The 19,680-nt window shown below is 43.8% G+C and overlaps 1 protein-coding gene across 9 annotated transcripts in view; it reads left to right on the forward strand.

Annotated features, from left to right (window-relative positions):
* WDR27 (WD repeat domain 27) overlaps nucleotides 1–18,549 on the forward strand; it is a 1,147,516-nt gene extending 1,128,967 nt beyond the window's left edge. For all 9 annotated transcript variants that reach the window (XR_010176117.1, XR_010176118.1, XM_063917760.1 and 6 more), the window contains one exon: nucleotides 18,391–18,549. Coding sequence is in view for 7 of the 9 variants with exons in the window: in XM_063917760.1 (XP_063773830.1) it covers nucleotides 18,391–18,438 (48 nt within the window). In the remaining 2 variants the exon portion in view is untranslated. The remainder of the gene's footprint in view (nucleotides 1–18,390) is intronic.
* The last annotated feature ends 1,131 nt before the right edge of the window (nucleotides 18,550–19,680 follow it).

A 19,680-nucleotide genomic window follows, 5' to 3' on the forward strand; every position in this document is an offset into this window, starting at 1 on the left:
GCGGAGATGATGGTTCTCCTGTGCAAGCAGGGGGTGAACATAATTCCGTATCTGGATGATCTCCTGATCACGGCATCGTCCAGGGAGAAGTTGTTGTGATCCATTGCTCTCACGACACATCTGCTCAAGGAGCATGGATGGATCTTGAACCTTTCGAAGTCTCACCTGGAGCCGACAGGGAGGCTGTCTTTCCTGGGAATGATCCTGGACACGGAAGTGCAAAGGGTGTTTCTGCCGGTGGAGTAAGCATTGGTGATTCAATCAATGGTCCGGGATGTCTTAAAGCCTACCTGGGTCTCGGTTCATCAGCGCATCCGCCTTCTGGGGAAGATGGTTGCCTCTTCCGAGGCTCTACAATACGGAAGGTTTCATGCTCGGTCCTTTCTGCTGGATCTCTTGGACCAGTGGTTGGGATCTCACCTACACATGCACCAGAGGATCCGTCTGTCTCCGAAAGCCAGGATTTCGCTCCTCTGGTGGATACAATTGCCTCACCTTCTGGAAGGCCAAAGTTTCGGAGTTCAGGACTGGATCCTTCTAACCACAGATGCAAGTCTAAGAGGTTGGGGAGCAGTCGCTCAGGGGGAAACCTTCCAAGGACGGTGGTCGGATCAAGAATCCCTTCTCCTGATAAACATTCTGGAGCTAAGAGCCGTGTACAACGGCCTTCTGCAAGCAGCACACCTTCTACAGGATCGGGCTGTTCAGGTGCAGTCGGACAACGTGACCACAGTGGCCTACATAAACCGACAAGGCGGAATGAAGAGCAGGGCTGCCATGTCAGAGGTGTCAAAATCCTCCTCTGGGCAGAAAGGCACGCGGTGGCGATGTCAGCAATCTTCATTCCGGGTGTAGACAACTGGGAAGCAGACTTCCTCAGCAGACACGATCTCCAACCATGGGAGTGGGGCCTCCATCCGGAGGTGTTCGAGGAGGTAACCGGTTGGTGGGGGGTTCCTCACATAGACATGATGGCCTCCCACCTCAACAAGAAGCTGCGGAGGTACTGTTCCAATTTGAGAGACCCACAGGCAGTGGCAGTGGACGCACTGGTAACACCGTGGGTGTTCACATCAGTGTATGTGTTCCCTCCACTTCCTCTGATACCAAAAGTTCTTCAACTGGTAAGAAGAACAAAGGTTCTGGCAATCCTCATTGCTCCGGACTGGCCAAGGAGGGCTTGGTACGCGGATCTACTGGATCTTCTGCTGGAAGATCCAAGGCCGTTACCTCTTCGGGAGGATCTGCTACTGCAGGGGCCGTTTGCTTATCAAGACTTACCACGGCTACGTTTGACAGCATGGCGGTTGAATGCGAGATCTTAGCTCGGAAGGGTATCACCAGTGAGGTCATTCCTACCCTGATCTGATACAGGCTAGGAAGTGAGTAACGTCTAAATATTACCATCACATTTGGAAAAATATGTTTCTTGGTGTGAGTACAAGAAGTTTCCTGCGGTGGAGTTTCAACTTGGACATTTTCTCCTTTTCCTGCAAGCAGGGGTAGATATGGGACTGAGATTGGGCTCCATCAAGGTCCAGATCTCTGCTTTGTCCATCTTCTTCCAAAAACAATTGGCTGTCCTCCCTGAGGTCCAGACCTTTTTGAAAGGGGTTCTGCACATCCAACCTCCCTTTGTGGCGCCAACGGCACCCTGGGATCTTGATGTGGTGTTGCAGTTCCTGCAATCTGCTTGGATTGAGCCACTACAGGAGGCTGATCTCAAGTTTCTCACGTGTAAGGCGGTCACTTTGTTGGCCTTGGCTTCTGCACGACGCGTGTCGGAATCTGATCTTCCATAAAGACAGGGTGGAACTTAGGACTCGTCCACAGTTCCTGCCTAAGGTTGTATCGGCTTTCCATATCAACCAACCTATTGTGGTGTCAGTGGCTACTGACTCCTCAATTGCTTCAAAGGCCTTGGATGTAGTGAGGACTTTGAAGATTTATGTGCAGAGGACGGCTCGTCATAGAAAAAGTGACTCTCTATTTGTCCTCTATGATCCCAAGAAAATTGAGTGTCCTGCTTCTAAGCAGTCGATTTCGCGCTGGATCAGGTTCACTATCCAGCATGCTTATTCCACGGCAGGACTGCCGTGTCCAAAATCTGTAAAGGCCCACTCTACTCGTAAAGTGGGCTCTTCCTGGGCGGCTGCCCGGGGGGTCTCGGCTGTACAACTCTGCCGGGCAGCTACTTGGTCTGGGTCGAACACGTTTGCCAAGTTTTACAAGTTCGACACTTTGGCCTCTGATGACCTCAAGTTTGGTCAAGCAGCATTGCAGGAGCCTCCGTGCTCTCCCTCCTGTACTGGGAGTTTTGGTACATCCCCATGGTACGAATATGGACCCCAGCATCCTCTAGGATGTAAGAGAAAATAGGATTTTGGTTACCTACCGGTACATCCTTTTCTCGTAGTCCGTAGAGGATGCTGGGCGCCCGCCCAGCGCTGCGTTTTCCTGCATTGGTTTTATAGTTCAGTACTGCCTGGTTCCTAGGTAAGTTCTGCGTTATTTACTGTTTCAGCTGTTGCTTGCTGTTGCTTGTTAGCCGGGTTTGACTGTTGTGTGAGCTGTTATGAATCTCGCCACTATCTGTGTAATTCCTTCTCTCTAAGTATGTCGTCTCCTCGGGCACAGTTTCTAGACTGAGTCTGGTAGGAGGGGCATAGAGGGAGGAGCCAGCCCACACTATTAAGCTCTTAAAGTGCCAATGGCTCCTGGTGGACCCATCTATACCCCATGGTACTAATATGGACCCCAGCATCCTCTATGGACTACGAGAAAAGGATTTACAGGTAGGTAACCAAAATCCTATTTTTTGTACCCTAATTGCTTCTAACTAATCACACTAAAGTGTGTTTTTCTCTGCCCCCTCCAATTTAAGAAGATGGATATCGCAGAATATCACCCCCCCCCCCCTTTTTTTTTTTTTCATCTTACCACATACCCATAGCCTGTTATGGGGATTAGGATGGCTGTTCTATTTATCTAGGGGCATAAAAAAATTGCTCTCTGCCACTAGTGACACCATCTTAAAATGGCATCCATGCTAGGGTGGACCTGCAAAGCCAGAGAGGCATTGTAGGTTTCCCTCTCTGGGTCAGGTCTCACTGCACATGCTCGGCCACTAGACACTCATGGGACCATGGTTTTCATCTCAAAGAAGACGCTAGATTGATAAATAAATTAATTGCGATGTGTAGCTATATTTACTTGTGTGGAAGCATCAAAATGATTATTAAATAGATCCCTCAGCCATGCAAAAAGTAACCCATCTGTAGAGACACAATAACTGGTAAAGACATGATGTAACCTCAATAAACAGCAGATGCATCATGGTGAGTTTTGCAGCTTTTTATGTGATGGTTTGTATAGAGGAAATGTCCTTGTGTTATCCCATATGTCCTGGCATACAAGAGAAAACATAGGGCTCATAATTAATTTGACAATGATAAGTTTTGTTTAACTTTTTCCATATTTACATATGTATGCAGTACACTTAAATCTTGCAGTGTTCAATTGGTATTGTCAAAATTACATAAAATAAATGTGGGCTTCATTAAGGGATTTGTACTGCCTTCATAGTCTGAGACCATATGACTCAAAAACCTTACTCAAGTTTATTTTGCTCCAAATCCTTTATAAACAGAAACTATTTGAACACATAGTAATTTGATAAGTACAGATGAAACCTAAACAAGATGTTGCATGAATGGAAGCCTCATACCTCAGTCTCATCTCTTGAGGAAGGAAACCTATCTATATAAGTCTGCTTCAGTAGCTAAATGAAAATATGGAAAACATATGGCTTTGATACCACATTGCTGGAATTCTACAGAGGATGGCTGACAGATTATGTGACCCAAACGTGGTCCATGTAAGTTACTGTAAATATTGGCCAAGATAAATGTAAATTAATTTACTGTACGTTTCCTAACAATGTCTCTCCTTGCTAACCTATGAAATGGAAATGTTTGGTATTTTATTTTATAAATATTAGTATCATCGTTGGCCTGTTTTCTAATAAACAGCTGTAACCAGCGATGCATACATTTCTAAGTTTTCTATATAGAACCCAGATTCTGAAAAAGTTGAATTAATCTCCAAACCAGGACTTAACACTGGCATATTGACAGTAAGCATTGTACACTTCTACTGCATACATTGGCAACGTTCCAGTGGCTCAACAAAGGCTCACTGTCAGAAATATTCTGTATGCCCTGGTATTTCATTACATTCTAGCTAGCATACATTACAGATGTTGTCAGCCAGTAATACAATGCATTAATGTGGATCTGTCATCCCTGCATAACACTCAACTTTCTAGTTAACTGGTTTTCAAAACAGAAAGAAGTTACCTTTCTTTCTGCAAAGTACAATAGCCTGACAATCTTTATATTTGTGTGATAGAGATTTCACAAGGAGGACCATTGGTTCCATATGCAGAACTTCAGAGGTTGCTGCCACAACAAGGAACAGAAGTGAAAGAGGCTTGATAATGCCATGTTGCCCTCTTTCCCAGGCCCTCACTCCCCCCAAGTGCCCCCTTTGTTCTTGAAAAGACAGTGCTTAAAAGTGCTATAGGAGGGAACTAATGCTCCTTGGGTGGGACCATCCACTTCCCTCCTGTTTTTCCTCATGAAGAGGGTCCGGGACCAGGAAACTGAGCATCAGAAGCTGACGTCCCGTACACATCTCTAGATTGCCTGGGGCATACCCATAGTTATGCCCCTGGTGCTGAGACCTCGTTTGACTGCTCAAAATAGGCCCAGGAGGCTCGATTAGAATACCCACATTTTGCTATGGGGCACAACTGTACACTGTTCTGCTGCTAATTGTTTTTCATGTACTGCAACTTCTGGCCCATGGTTGGGTTTGCCTTGAAAGAAAATAATATTTACTAAAATATTTGACAGTGTTATCTATAAACAGCTTAACAGCTGGAGAATGTTATGTGCAAATATAGGGATATATTCAATTGCTGTTGAAACTGCCGTCTTGTCGGAAAGACGGCAGTTTTCGACTTTTTTAGGTCGGAAAGGTGCTCCTACCTATTCAATCCCCGGCTTTTTATCCAAGTCAGGGAATTCGACTTGTCGGAAAGCATGTGGATCAGCGGAATAGCACCTGAGCCAGCAGCTTGTCTCACCTTCTTGGTGTACACCTGCACCAATTATCACACACAGACCAAAAGAAAAAAGCTGAGCAACAGCGCTGAGCTCTGGAATTATGTGATTGTACAGTACATAACACACTATACAACCTTGGATATTTTAACAGAATAAAAGAATAAGGAACACTTATCACCAGCTGGTAGATTATAATAAGTGTGGAATGACACTTACTTTAAAACCAATTGTAACGTTCACTAAATGTATCTTTAGTGATCCGATTTTCCTGATCACCGTCCTGGAAACGTGCACAGATTGGGATGAAACCAACGTAAGGTGGACCAGTTGGATCATGGCCAGGTTTTTGGGGGGCTAGGGTCTTTGTCGGACCTCACGGCTGAATGCGCCAGGCATAACTTTGACCCATGGAGACGGTTCTGACTTTTTCACTTGATGGATTTTGAAGACAACTTCACAGAGTGGTAACATTGCATCCCAGAGGACGTACTAGGGGGTTGGAGTTGTTGGACCTCATAGCAGATTGCGCAGGGCAGAACTGGGTCCCAGGGGGCCTGTTCTGTCCCCTTCACTGGATGGATTTGGAAAAAAACGTATAGAATAGTAACATTGTTTTCCAGAACACATACTAGGGGGTTGTTGTCCCATTTGAACATCCCGTTGGTGTACATTGGGCAGAACTTTGACTTGGGGAGCCTGTTCTGGGTCTTCCACCGGATGGATTTTGAGCAAAACTCCACAGAATGGTAACTTTGGATCCCAGAAGACATACTAGGGTGTTGGGGTCCCATTTGGACCCCCCATTGGTGTACGCTGGGCAGAACTTTGACACAGGGAGCCTGTTCTGTGCCTACTACTGGATGGATTTGCAAGAAAACTTTAATGAACTGTAATGACAGAAATCGAGGTGGGAAGACAAAAAATGTTGTGTTTCCAAAAGCCTTGGAATAGTAACATTGATAACAGAAGAAAAACTTTAAAACATCTTGCAATGGAAAAGTGATTCTAAAACTGAACAGAAGGAAAAGCTGGGAATCAGCGCTACTGGCAACACCCCAAAAACAACAACGACACTGGGCAGCCACCACATGGGTGTGTTGGAAGAGTAACCAAGCTACTAATTATTTTTAATATATTAACAGTTACATCCAATTAATGGATAACTTCAGCTAGTAATATATATATATATATCTATATATATATATATATATATATATATATAGTCGAGTAACATCATTATGACCACCTCCTCCATTTGCTGTTAGCAGCACGTAGCCCATGGAGTACGTCACATGACGTGCGCTGGCTTGGTGGGTATATAAGGTGTGCGAGAGGGTGCCTGCACACATATCACTCATTGCTGTCATGGGTAAAAGGGGTGACCGACACGCTACAGAGGAGCAGCTCACCATCAAAATGAGCATGGGGGCTACCAGACGTGTGTCTAAAATGACATATATTTGTCATATATTTGAATGCTAATTCACCACAACTTAATATTATTAAGCAGTAACACTAAAAATTATCACATATTCATCCTTAAATATAAAACTGTACAACTAATAATCCCTCAGATCCAATATAAATTGTTAGGTGCCAAAGTGTATTGTAAGAATGTTATTATTACAGAGTAATTAGCAGTTCAGAGTTTATTAGGACAAACAGTTCACAAATGTACAGTATGATGATTAACTGAAGTTTACTCCTACTCACATGTACAGAGCTCTGTACTGATGTATGTGGCCCCAATTTGTATAATGTCCGGTACAATCAAAGAACATGGACACCAGAGGCATCAAGAGTAAATTCACTCTTCCAGCTCCAACCAAACCTTATACATTTCTCCACTATTCATATATGGCTTCATTAGTATTTGTTGGGATTCAGATATTCCTCTTTTGGCAATAAGAGCCATCATAAGTGACTATTTGTTTTTTCTTGTTTTTTTTTTAATTTGTAAACTTTTTGCCTGAGATGTGCCAAAAGGCTCACATAGAATTGTATGTACAGATATATAGAATGCAGTTTGGGATGCAGTTGCTTAGTCAGTGAGTCAGGTCACTATTACATTTTAGACAAGTCAGCCTACTGGCCAAGATGAGCTTGCTACACTAAAACCTTACCTGCTAAATCCCTGTGTTACAGTCTCCTATGTAAAATAAGAAATAATAACACAGAGAAGCCATTTCAGAGTTGTGCACAATTCCTTTTTGCAAACAGATCTTGAGTTTTTCACAACTGTGCATGCTCCTTATACAAGCGTAATCAACTTTGTCACAGTTATCCAGATGTAGCCATGCTCATCTCACTGCGATGTGGCATGTGGTATCATGGCATGCTTATTGGCGTACCAGGCTACAACTATTCACAGCCGGCGATCACTTAATTCATTTGTTTAGGAATGAATGGAGCGATTGCTAGCTGCAAATAATCACAGCCTGGCATGCAATGCAGCAATTACAGCATGCTGCATTGCAGCAAAGATGAGCATGGCTACATCTGTGTGCATCTCAGTCACAGCTCCACTTGTGGCTGAATGGGAGTAATTGGTAGATACTGTATACGGATTCAGTATGATATGCCGGCTGTCGGGATCCCGGCGGTCAGGAGACCAACACCGGGATCCTGACGGCTGGAATACCGGTGGCAAGCGCAGCGTGTCCGCTCGCGGCTCGCTGCATTCACCACGCTATGGGCCTGGTGGTGACCTTCAGTTACCACAGGGTTTTATTCCCCCTCGGGTGGTGGCGGGAACTACTAACTACCAGTATTTCACCGGGTGTCAATATTATGACAGCTGGGATCCTGACAGCCGGCAAATTAATTGCCTCCCACTGTATACTGTACATAATAGAAATCCATCTTATTTCAGAGGGATCGCTAGCACTGTATAGGGCTGTTGCAAGTATGCGCTGATATTGATGATGGCTCTACAACTCTGCAACTCTACATATGGGCGAATATCTGCATTTGGTTTGGGGCACACAGTTTAAGGGGTATATGCAATTGTGGTCGAATTGCCGAAAATGTCGAAAAACAGGTCATTTTCGACACAAAAAACCTGTCGAATTTGATTCGACAATTCAGTACAGTACTTCGACAGAAAACCTGCCGTTTCATTTTCGACTTTTTGCAATTTGACATTTTTTCAATTCGACATGTCTGCAATGTTAAAATGCGGCTTTTCGACAAAAGTATGTTCAATTGAAGAATGTCGATTCGACAACAGTGCTTTTCGACAGTCATTTCGGCAATTTCATTCCGCCTCAATTTTCTGTCATGATCTAATAAAATTTTTTTAAATCATGTATTTTTTGGTGCTTTTTTTTGTATTGCTAATAGCATATCTATTTATATTTGAAGGGATTATCTACTTGGTTTGTTTATTTAGCAGCCACAAGTATTATTTAATCGATTTTTTAAAAGAATATATATTTTTTTTTTACTAACTACAATAATATGGAGAGATCAGTGCATGTTTTTCAGTTGGAAAGGATGTGAAATGGTTAAAAATCCTGAAAAAAAATGCGTGGGGTCCCCCCACCTAAGCATAACCAGCCTCGGGCTCTTTGAGCCGGTCCTGGTTGTAATAATACGGGGGGGAAAATGACAGGGGTTCCCTCGTATTTTAACAACCAGCACCGGGCTCTGCCCCTGGTCCTGGTGCCAAAAATGCGGGGGAGAAAAGATGTAGGGGTCCCCCGTATGTTTAACAACAGCACCGGGCTCCACTAGCCAGAGAGATAATGCCACAGCTGGGGGACACTTTTATATTGGTCCCTGCGGCCGTGGCATGACACCCCCAACTAGTCACCCCTGGCCAGGGTACCCTGGAGGAGTGAGGACCCCTTAAATCAAGGGGTCCCCCCCTCCAGCCACCCAAGGCCAGGGGTGAAGCCTGAGGCTGTCCCCCCCATCCAAGGGCAGCAGATGGGGGGCTGATAGCCTTTTGTGACAAAAAAAGAATATTGTTTTTTGTAGCAGAACTACAAGTCCCAGCAAGCCTCCCCTGCAAGCTGGTACTTGGAGAACCACAAGTACCAGCATGTGTTGGAAAAACGGGCCCGCTGGTACCTGTAGTTCTACTACAAAAAAAATACCCAAATAAAAACAATACACACACACACCGTGATAGTACAACTTTATTACATACATGCACACCAACATACACACATACTTACCTATGTTGACACGAAGAGTCGGTCCCCATCTCCACGTAGAATCCACGGGGTACCTGTAAATAAAATTATACTCACAACAATCCAGTGTAGATCGGTCCTCTTCTTTGTTTGTAATCCACGTTCTTGGCAAAATAAAAAAACGAAAAACATGATCCACGCACTGAAAGGGGTCCCATGTTTACACATGGGACCCCTTTCCCCGACTGGTGGGACCCCCCGTGACTGCTGTCAAAGAGGGTCCCTTCAGCCAATCAGGGAGCGCCACGTCATGGCACTTTCCTGATTGGCTGTGTGCACCTGAGCTGTCAGTCAGGCGGCGCACTCAAGATACAATGTAGCGCATAGGTGCTCCATTGTATCCAATGGTGGTAACTTTGCGGTCAGCGGTAGACCACAAGTGACCCCACATAACCTCGCGGTCTACCGCTGACCGCAAACCACAGAAGACGTGCATGCAATTTGAATCAGCCCCAGTCTAGAGTGGGAAATCAGGAGCAACAAGTCTGCCACCACTTCTCCTCCCAGTGGTAGTGGTGGCTGGTGCATAAGGCTAACTTGTATGCTAATATACTCCTATATGCGATTAGTAGCAGACTGAGACTTAAATGCAGCACTGTCATAAATTTACTAGTCAGTGCTTTTCAAGGCCAGCGCATCTATGATGGTTTCAGACACTCGATTTAAAGGAGTAATAATATTAAATACAAAAGTAGGCATGGCTTTGAAAAGCGCTGCATAGTAAAAGTAGTCCACACTACCGAATATTTTGTTTTAGCTTATACTGTATTAATTATATGTTTAGCCTTCACAATGCTATGGGCATAGCACCCACATGGGCACAGAAATGGAAAACTACCGATGTGTCCTTATACATCTTGCCTCAATATAACATGCAGCAGGAGATTCCCAGCTTGAGTCAGCCAGCAGCTCTGCTAATGTCGGGCGTTTTTTGTGTCGAAAATGCGTCTTGTTTGCATTATTACAGCTACATAACAGTGACTTCCAGGAAAACACTGTAGCATAGCATTGTGTCTGCAGTTACAGCCGTAGTCACACAAAGAATATAGGCATGCCGCATATCATTGTAATCGGCATAAGCTGCCTGTGCATCCTGCTGTATTTACATAGCAATGCAGTCACACACAAAGATGCTTGCGCTACCGAGTCATACCAGTGAACGGCATGACTAGAAGGGCTGTTTAACGTGACTACAGCAAGGATGTAGGAGGTCACATCTGTACATGGCTTTTTCCTTTCAGCCTGGTTGCTTTATCTAGTATTATAGTGTAAAATATCAGGTAGGCCTGAGACTGGTTCAGAATTTGTGGGGCTCCAACATGTTTATTTTCCTTAACATGTTATGGATTTTTTTAATATACTGTACAAGCCTACTTAAAAAAAAGAATCGGATTTCATGTAGTTTTGCAGTGGAATAGGGGATTTAATACTAATGGGCATCAATGACAATTTTCAAAACACAGTCAAAACCAATGCTTAGACCCTGTAAAAGTACTGGCGGTGCCCATTGATACTGCAATGACATGAAACCCGCCTCCTATCAAAGTTAGGCCACAGAGTTACAAGGCACGGAGAAACAGTTTTTGTACATTTAAACTAATATTTGTTGTGGCATTAATTTGTTTTTCTTACTATCAGCTTACATACCTTCTCCCACTATGGGTTTTGATTTAATAAAAGTGGACATATAGATTAGTTATTATTATTAAAATATTAGATCCATATCCTCATAGAGTTTAATTTTATTGCACTATATAACTTTGCTGAAAACAACCTATTTTCAGTAAAGGTTAGCAATTTTAAGTTTAGCTTTAAGGCAATCCTGATTCATTCAAGATAATTGACTTTGAATTGTCTTTGCTTTATGTTAATTGTAATAGTAGAAGCTAAGTAGTCTAAAGCAATAACCCCATTTAAAACCTTTTAGATTCCGCTGGGATTACATAATCTCTAAGCCATGTTCTGTTGAATTTAGAAGGTTATATGCTGTTATAGTGATCATATAGTAAAATAAAGTACCAAAATATCCCCTGGTACTGAGTAAAATATACAATATATAGCTGCAGAGAATATACAGTTTGGGTTATAGAGATGGACTACAATCATGTATGTCTGCATGTATATTATTAACTTACAGTATATTAGGCTTAAATAGTCATATTCATGTTTATAATGTAATGTCTAGTATATACAGTAATTACATCATATTAATTATAGAACTATGGTATAAAAAGTTTTTTGTTTTATTTGGTGGCATGCGATTAAAAAATGGCAACCAGTGAGTTTATGACATAATTACTGAGTATATGTATATAGGGGATCCAGTCAGGATCCCGTCGGTTGGGATCCTGGCAGTCGAAACCGACGCAGGGATCCCGAAACTACTCGAAATGCCAACACCAGCATTCCGAATAGGGTCACAAGCCTGGCGCCTGAATTCTGACTTCCAGGATCCTGAACGATCTTGTACTGGGCCACAGGAAAGATACGCCGCATGGGTTGGGGGGCAGGGGATTAGGTTTAGACTGTGGGAGAGGGTTAGCGTTAGTCTGCGGAGTGGGGGGTTTAGGTTCCCGGGAGGGGGGTTAGGTTTAGGCACTTCCTGGGGAGGGTTAGTGTTAGGCTGCAGGAAGAGGAGGGTTAGGTTTAGACTGCAGGAAGGGGAGTTTAGATTTAGCCACCACCGGGGAGGTTTAGGGTTAGGCTGTAGGAAGGTTAAGTTTAGGCTACTAAAGGAAAGGGTTAGGAGGCCATTGGGGGAAGGTAAGTATAATTACCTTCCCCTTTTGGGATTCTGAACATTGGGATGTCGCAGTCAGTATTCTGACCACCGGCATCCCAAACAGCGGCATATCGATCCCAATCCGTATATGGGTGTTCACACAGCAGCGATCGTGTCTGAAGTGCAAATGCGCAGGTGCCGCAGTGCGCCGAAGCATGCCAGGCAGCCAGCAGCTGTCTTAGCCCTGCGAACGCCTCTGCCTGATTGATACGACGGGGTAGGGCCTGACATGCGGGGCAGACTAGCCCTGTGCTGGGCGTCCCCCAGCATGTCAGGGAAGCTGATCGTAGATGTGCTAAATTTAGCACATCTACGATCAGGTCTGAATCACCCCAATAGCTTCCATGTGTTTCCGAATGCAATACCTGCTTTTTTGCCACCTGAAACATTTTATTACCAGTTATTTATATAGTGCACACATATTTCGCAGCGCTTGACAGAGAATAATTGTCCATTCACATCAGCCAGTTTATAAGAAAATGCTTATTTTTCCAAAATTCTGGATTATTATTGAACCTGGAACAACAAAATTAGTTCTAATCGACATCTGCCCACAATAAGATCCAAAACAGTTTAGTAACATGGTGTCATCAGAAAGTATGTTTCTACTTAAGACCTGACTTTTAGGCCACACTGGTGCAAAACTAGTGTACAATCAGACCATAAACATGAGTAGACAAATTGGTTGTTTGGTGATGGGAATGTGTTATTAAAAAAAAAAAAAACATTTTACCACTTAATTTTTATGCATTTATACTTGTACAGCACCAGCATATTATATTGTGCTTTACTGTTGGGAACACATAATAATAAAAAATAAGACTGGATAATAACATAGAGGCCAAGCTTACAATCTATTGGGAAAATAGATCTATAGACCATTGCCTCCTATGCTTGCGGCTGTGCATCTGGGAATGCAGGCGCTTGCAGTGAGAGTCCCAAAACATACCCAATGAACGGGCCACTTTTGGGTGCACTTGTAGCCATCTCCCTGTCAGCGCCCAGGAACACCCATCACTTTTCCACCACATTTCTGATACAGTGTCATCCGATAGCAACAGCACCTTTGTGGAATGTGTAACACATAGGGGTTTTCAGAAATGTTTACACATGCGCGCTGCAAATAATTGCTTAACTATGTGTACATCAGCAATACATGCAGATTGTGTGCTTCCTGAATCAGGCCCATTATGTTGTAATTGTAGAGGTATACAACTGTGCTATGGTTTTCACTAAATGAAATATCACTGGGTGGCTGTGGAAATTTATGCAAGTGAAAATGTTAATTTTACTGGAAGTCAAAGGTGTTTAACTATTTCCCTTACTGTGTACCTATTGGACACTGAAATGTTGACTTTTCCCTGTCTGTACACAAAGTCTATACAGTATACACAGTAGTAGTAATCCTTTAATAAGAAAATATTTAAACAACTGAAAATAATCCCCACTCCTCTTAGTACAGAAATATTAACCAGATGACTGACTGAGATTGATGAAATATAATAGTCTTGAAGCACAAAGTATTGCACATGCCATAGACATTTCAGTCCACTGACCAATGATTTTGCAGATTCTGAAAATTATAGTATTATACAGTATGTCCAAATTCTGTATGTTGCTTAGTAAGCATTTTCTCTTACGTCCTAGATGATGCTGGGGTCAATTTTAGTACCATGGGGTATAGACGGTTCCGCAGGAGCCTTCTGTACTTTAAGACTTTTCAACAGTGGGAACTGGCTCCTCCCTCTATACCCCTCCTCCAGACCTCAGTTTAGAAAATGTGCCCGGGAGACTGGATGCACACTAGTGGAGCTCTACAGAGTTTTGCTGGAAAAAGACTTTCTTAGGTTTTTTTTATTTTACAGGGAAGCTGCTGGCAACAGCTTCCCTGCTTCTTGGGACTTATGGGGGTAAGTAGGAACCAACTTCTCAATTAGTTAATGGTTCTGCTTCCGCTGACAGGACACCATTAGCTCCTGAAGGGTACTGAACACAGCCCTGGCCAGCGTTCACCCCCACAGCACTGCCGCCACCCCCTAACAGAGCCAGAAGTCAGAAGGCTGGTGAGTATATTACTGGAGTCCTGCAGAGAGGGGATCCTCTGGTCACCGTTGGCGGCATACAGGTACACACGCAGCACGCGCCATGTCTCTCAGCACAAGGGTGCAGAGCGCGCAGGGGGGGGGGGGCGCGCTCTGAGGGCATGTTTTAAAACCTTACTCTCACTGGCAAAAAGGGTACATACATGTACAGCCACTGATGTGCCATTCCCAGCCAGTATAAATATTACATTGCTGAGGCTGAAGGGCGGGGCTTCTCCTCAGACTTGCCAGAACACTCACTGGGTGCCATTTTCTCCTGCAGAAACTCCAGTGTGAAGCTCCTGAACGCTGTTTCTCCTCATGACAATGCTAATACAAGTACAGGGTGTGATAGAAGAGAGTGTTCATTATAATAAGGTCTGTAAGCCTATTATTGGTATATGCGCTGTAAGGTAATATTTCCACAATTCACAATAAGGCGAAGTGTGTGTACTGGCAAATCCGTCTGTGTCTCTCTGACAGACTTTAGTGTGGGTCTGTCCCCAATAGCTCCCCTGTGTGATAGGGGTGTGTGTGTGTGTGTGTGTGTGTGTGTGTGTGTGTGTGTGTGTACAAGTGTGTAACATGTCAGACACTAGGGAGGGTTCTTCCCAGGAAGAACCCATTTTAGATGCACAAGAGGGTAATATGGTGGCCCTTCCCTCTCAGAAGGAGCCGGAGTGGGTGAGAATGTTGCAAAAGAATATGTCAATGCTTGCAAAGAAATTCTCTGAGTCTGAACAACAGACTAAATATTGGAGGCAGTATGTGGAGGATGCACTGTTTACTGACCCCTCCATATCATCCACTCGGTTCCCATCCAGTTCCCAGAAAAGGTCTCTGGCCCAGATAATGCAAGGGGACACAGACACAGATTCTGACTCTGACGTCGACACTGGGGATTTGAGAGGGGTAGACCCCAAATTAGCCAAAAGCATAAAATGTATGATAGTTCCTATAAAGGAAGTGTTGGAGTTTCCTGAAACAACACTGGTCCCAGAGGAAAAGGATTATTTTAAATTAAATAAAAAGCAGGTTGTGACATTTCCTCCTTCAAAGGATTTGAATGCGTTCTTTGAAGAATCCTGGGCTAACCCTGAGAAGAAATTTACCCCTCCGAGAAGGATACGTGTAGCGTACCCTTTCCCTGAGGAAGACAGGCACAAATGGGAGACACCCCCAATGATAGACACCTCAGTTTCTCGGCTGTCTAAGAAAATAGTTTTGCCTGCCCCTGGTTCAGCCTCTTTAAAAGATCCAGCTGACTGTAAATTAGAAACAACCCTAAAATCCATATATACGGCTAACGGAATGGTGCTCAGGCCCACCATTGCTTGTGTGTGGGTAGGTAACGCTGTGGAAAAATGGTCTGACAACTTGCTTGTTAACATAGACACAGTTCACAGGGATGAAATAGTCCTAACTCTCGGCCATATCAAAGATGCTGCAGGTTACTTAGTTGAAGCTATGAAGGATATTGGGTTGCTGAGTTCAAGATCCTCCGCTATGGTGATTTCAGCCTGCAGGGCGCTGTGGATCCACCAATGGAATGCTGATGCGGAATCAAAAAAGAATAAAAAGAATATTGAGGCGCTCCTTATAATGGAGAAGCCCTTTTTGGAGACAAGCTGGATGCAATGATTTCAACAACTACATCAGGCAAGTCAGCATTTCTGCCTTCCGCAGCTCCTCCTCCTAGGAAAGGATTTAATTCTCATACGATGCAATCCTTTCAACCCAACAAGTCCAAAAAGGCAAAGGGTACCCCCTTCTTCGCAGGAAGAGGTTGAGGAAGAGGTAAAAAATCTACAACACCATCAGGCTCGCAGGAGCAGAAGTCAACAGCTACTTCTGCTAAAACCTCAGCATGGCGCTGGGGCTCCCCTGCGGGAGTACAATCGGGTGTGGGCACGTCTACTGTCTTTCAGCCAGTCTGGGTTCTCTCAGATCTGGATCCTTGGGTACTGCAGATAGTATCCCAAGGGTACAAATTGGAATTTCAGGACCTTCCCCCATGCCGATTTTTCAAATCAGCCTTACCAGCTTCTGTTCAAAACAGAAATTATGTCAAGACAACGTAATTTCCTTAGTTCCTGTGTCACAACAGAAGCTTCAGAAATATTGTTCCAGGTCGAGAGACCCACAAGCAATAGCAGTGGATGCACCGGTGACCCAGTGGGTGTTTCAGTCGGTGTATCTGTTCCCTCCACTTCCACTAATACCAAAAGTTCTCAAGATCATCAGAAGAACAAGGGTTCGAGCAATTCTTATTGCTCCAGACTGGCCAAGGAGGGCTTGGTATCCAGATCTTCAGGAGTTATTACTGGAAGATCCTCAGCCTCTTTCTCTTCGTGAGGACCTGCTTCAGCAGGGGCCGTTTGTATATCAAGATTTACCGCAGCTGCGTTTGACGCATGGCTGTTGAGCGCCAGATCCTAGCCCGTAAGGGTATTCTCAATGAAGTCATTCCCACACTTATTCTGGCCAGGAAAGGGGTAACGTCCAAACATTACCATCGTATTTGGAGAAAATATGTATCTCGGTGTGAACCCAAGAAGTCTCCTGCAGTGGAGTTTAAATTAGGACGTCTTCTCCTATTTCTACAGGTGGGTGTGGATGCTGGCTTGAGATTAGGGTCTATCAAGGTCCAAATTTCGGCCTTGTCCATTTTCTTTCAGAGACAGTTGGCTTCCCTTCCTGAGGTCCAGACGTTCGTGAAGGGGGTTCTGCGCATCCAACCTCCCTTTGTGCCTCCTGCGGCGCCATGGGATCTTAATGTGGTGTTGCAGTTCCTTAAATCGGACTGGTTTGAGCCTCTACAAGAGGTAGAGTTGAAGTTTCTCACTTGGAAAGTGGTCATGCTGTTGGTCTTGGCCTCAGGCAGACAAGTGTCTGAATTAGGGGCTCTGTCACACAAGAGTCCTTATTTGATTTTTCATGAAGATAGAGCTGAACTGCGGACGTGTCAGCATTTTCTTCCGAAGGTTGTGTCTTATTTCCATATCAACCAACCTGTGGTGGTGCCAGTGGCTTCTGACACCTCAGCCGTTTCAAAAGTCCTTGGATGTTGTCAGAGCGTTGAAGACTTATGTTGCAAGAACGGCTCGGATAAGGAAAACAGAATCTTTGTTTGTCCTCTATGACCCCAACAAGATTGGTGATCCTGCTTCTAAGCAGTCTATTGCGCGCTGGATCAGAGGTACCATTCAGCACGCTTATTCCACGGCAGGATTGCCGTTACCGAGTTCGGTAAAAGCCCACTCTACAAGGAAAGTGGGTTCTTCCTGGGAGGCTGCCCGTGGTGTCTCGGCGTTGCAAATTTACCGAGCAGCTACTTGGTCAGGGGCAAACACGTTTGGTAAGTTTTACAGGTTTGACACCTTGGCTACTGACGACCTTCAGTTTGGTCAGTCAGTTCTACAGGAACATTAGCACTTTCCCGCCTGTACTGGGAGCTTTGGCACATCCCCATGGTACTAAAATGGACCCCAGCATCCTCTAGGACGTAAGAGAAGATAGGATTTTAATTACCTACCGGTAAATCCTTTTTTCGTAGTCCGTACAGGATGCTGGGCGCCCGTCCAGTGCTCATTTTTCCTGCAGAATTACGTTTTATCTGATTACACAGGTTCGCATGTGTTAAGATGTTCACAGCTCTTGCTGTTGCGTTATGAATGCACGTTAGCATGGGTTATTTTGAAAGCGATGTTAGGCGGCATGTTTTGTATGGTGTGAGCTGGTGTGAATCTCGCCACTAGTTTAATGTAAATTATTCTCTCGAAGATGTCCATCTCCTCGGGAACAGTTCCTATACTGAGGTCTGGAGGAGGGGCATAGAGGGAGGAGCCAGTTCACACTGTTGAAAAGTCTTAAAGTGCCAATGGATCCTGCGGAACCGTCTATACCCCATGGTACTAAAATGGACCCCAGCATGCTCTACGGACTACGAGAAAAGGATTTACCGGTAGGTAATTAAAATCCTATTTTTACAGTATGTGGGATCATATAGGTTTCACATATGCTAAACACATGTTTTATAGCATTTTTTTCTCCAGAATACTTTTGATTAAATATAAACAAAAATGTTCATCAATAAATTTAATGTGTCTTAACTTGTTGTTTTGTCCAAAATATGTGCAGTTCTAATGATTCAAGCAATTCTAATGCTTTTTTGACTCTTTTTTTTTTTTTTTTTTTAGTTAACCACTTGTACATTGGATGGAAATCTTCAGATGTTTGTTCCTTGAATGGAAAGATCACTGGCTCAGATGGGTTTATAAGCTCAAAAGACTAGTTCCCTAACATCTCTGTAAAACTGTTAATATTGTAATAAAAATATGAACTATTTGAAATCTCAATGGTTTTACCTGTGAAAGTCTTTGTTTGCCCATACTTAGGAGTGTGGAAGGAAGTTGTTCGACTAAATAGTCGAAAGGGCTACTGTAATCTTAACTGAAATACTTTAGATATTGTCAGTTAAAAGAATTAAATCACATGCTATATTCAGTGGCAGACATGACGACACAAGAGATGTGTGTTTTTGTAGCTAGAGCGCGTGGAAGGAATTGTAATGCAGCCTTTCCTTAATAGACCTAACATCACTTCTAGTATTTTAATCAAGGGTGTAGCTACCATAGGTGCAGGCAGTGTAGCTGCTATGGGGCCCAGAGCTGAGAGGGGCCCACCTTCCCTGTCAAAGTTACATGTGTTATATACATTTTTTGCCATTGGGTGGTACGTAGGGGTCCTTTCAAACTTTTTCCTTGGGGCCTGCAATGTATCTAGGTATGCCCGTGGACCTGCTCATTGTAGTGTGGTATAAAATGAACTTGAGGGCATTTTAATGTTATATAATATGAACCAGGGCACTGTAATGAGGCACAATATGAATGGGGAGCACTATATATCATAATGTGAATTGGGGGTACTGTGCGGCATAATGTGTACTGGCAGGTCTGAAATGTGACATAGGGTGAACTTAAGCACTACTGCGATTCATAAAAGAAACCAGGGCATTACTATGGGCTTAACATGAAATAAGGCTCTACTATGGCTCAGCAAATGAACTAGAGCACTATTATAGGGCATAAAATTAACAACTGCTGCAGAGACGTGTCTCTAGAAGCATTGGGACGGGGCCCCTTCAAAATATTGCTATGGGGCCCACAAAGTTCTGGCTACGCCCCTGATTTTAATATACTCACCGTGTTTAGGAAACCATTTTTGGACCTATCGTATACTTATTTTAGATAACTTCACACCATTACCATGAGTTGCACCTATACCTCTTTTTTGTATCTTCTTTCTTATCATTAGTAGTTCATCATTAGTAGTTCTTAAGAACGTTCTTTGTCCACCAACTTTTAACACGTGTACGGGGACTGTAGTAGTCTTTAAGCAGCCAATGCTTGCCGAAAGAAGCTAACCAAGTTTGAAAAGGGGATCATGATAAGCTGCGTGATATGTTTCAAGGGCGACGCTGGACTGGT

Source organism: Pseudophryne corroboree, chromosome 4, assembly GCF_028390025.1.
Source record: "Pseudophryne corroboree isolate aPseCor3 chromosome 4, aPseCor3.hap2, whole genome shotgun sequence".
Lineage (NCBI taxonomy): Eukaryota > Metazoa > Chordata > Amphibia > Anura > Myobatrachidae > Pseudophryne > Pseudophryne corroboree.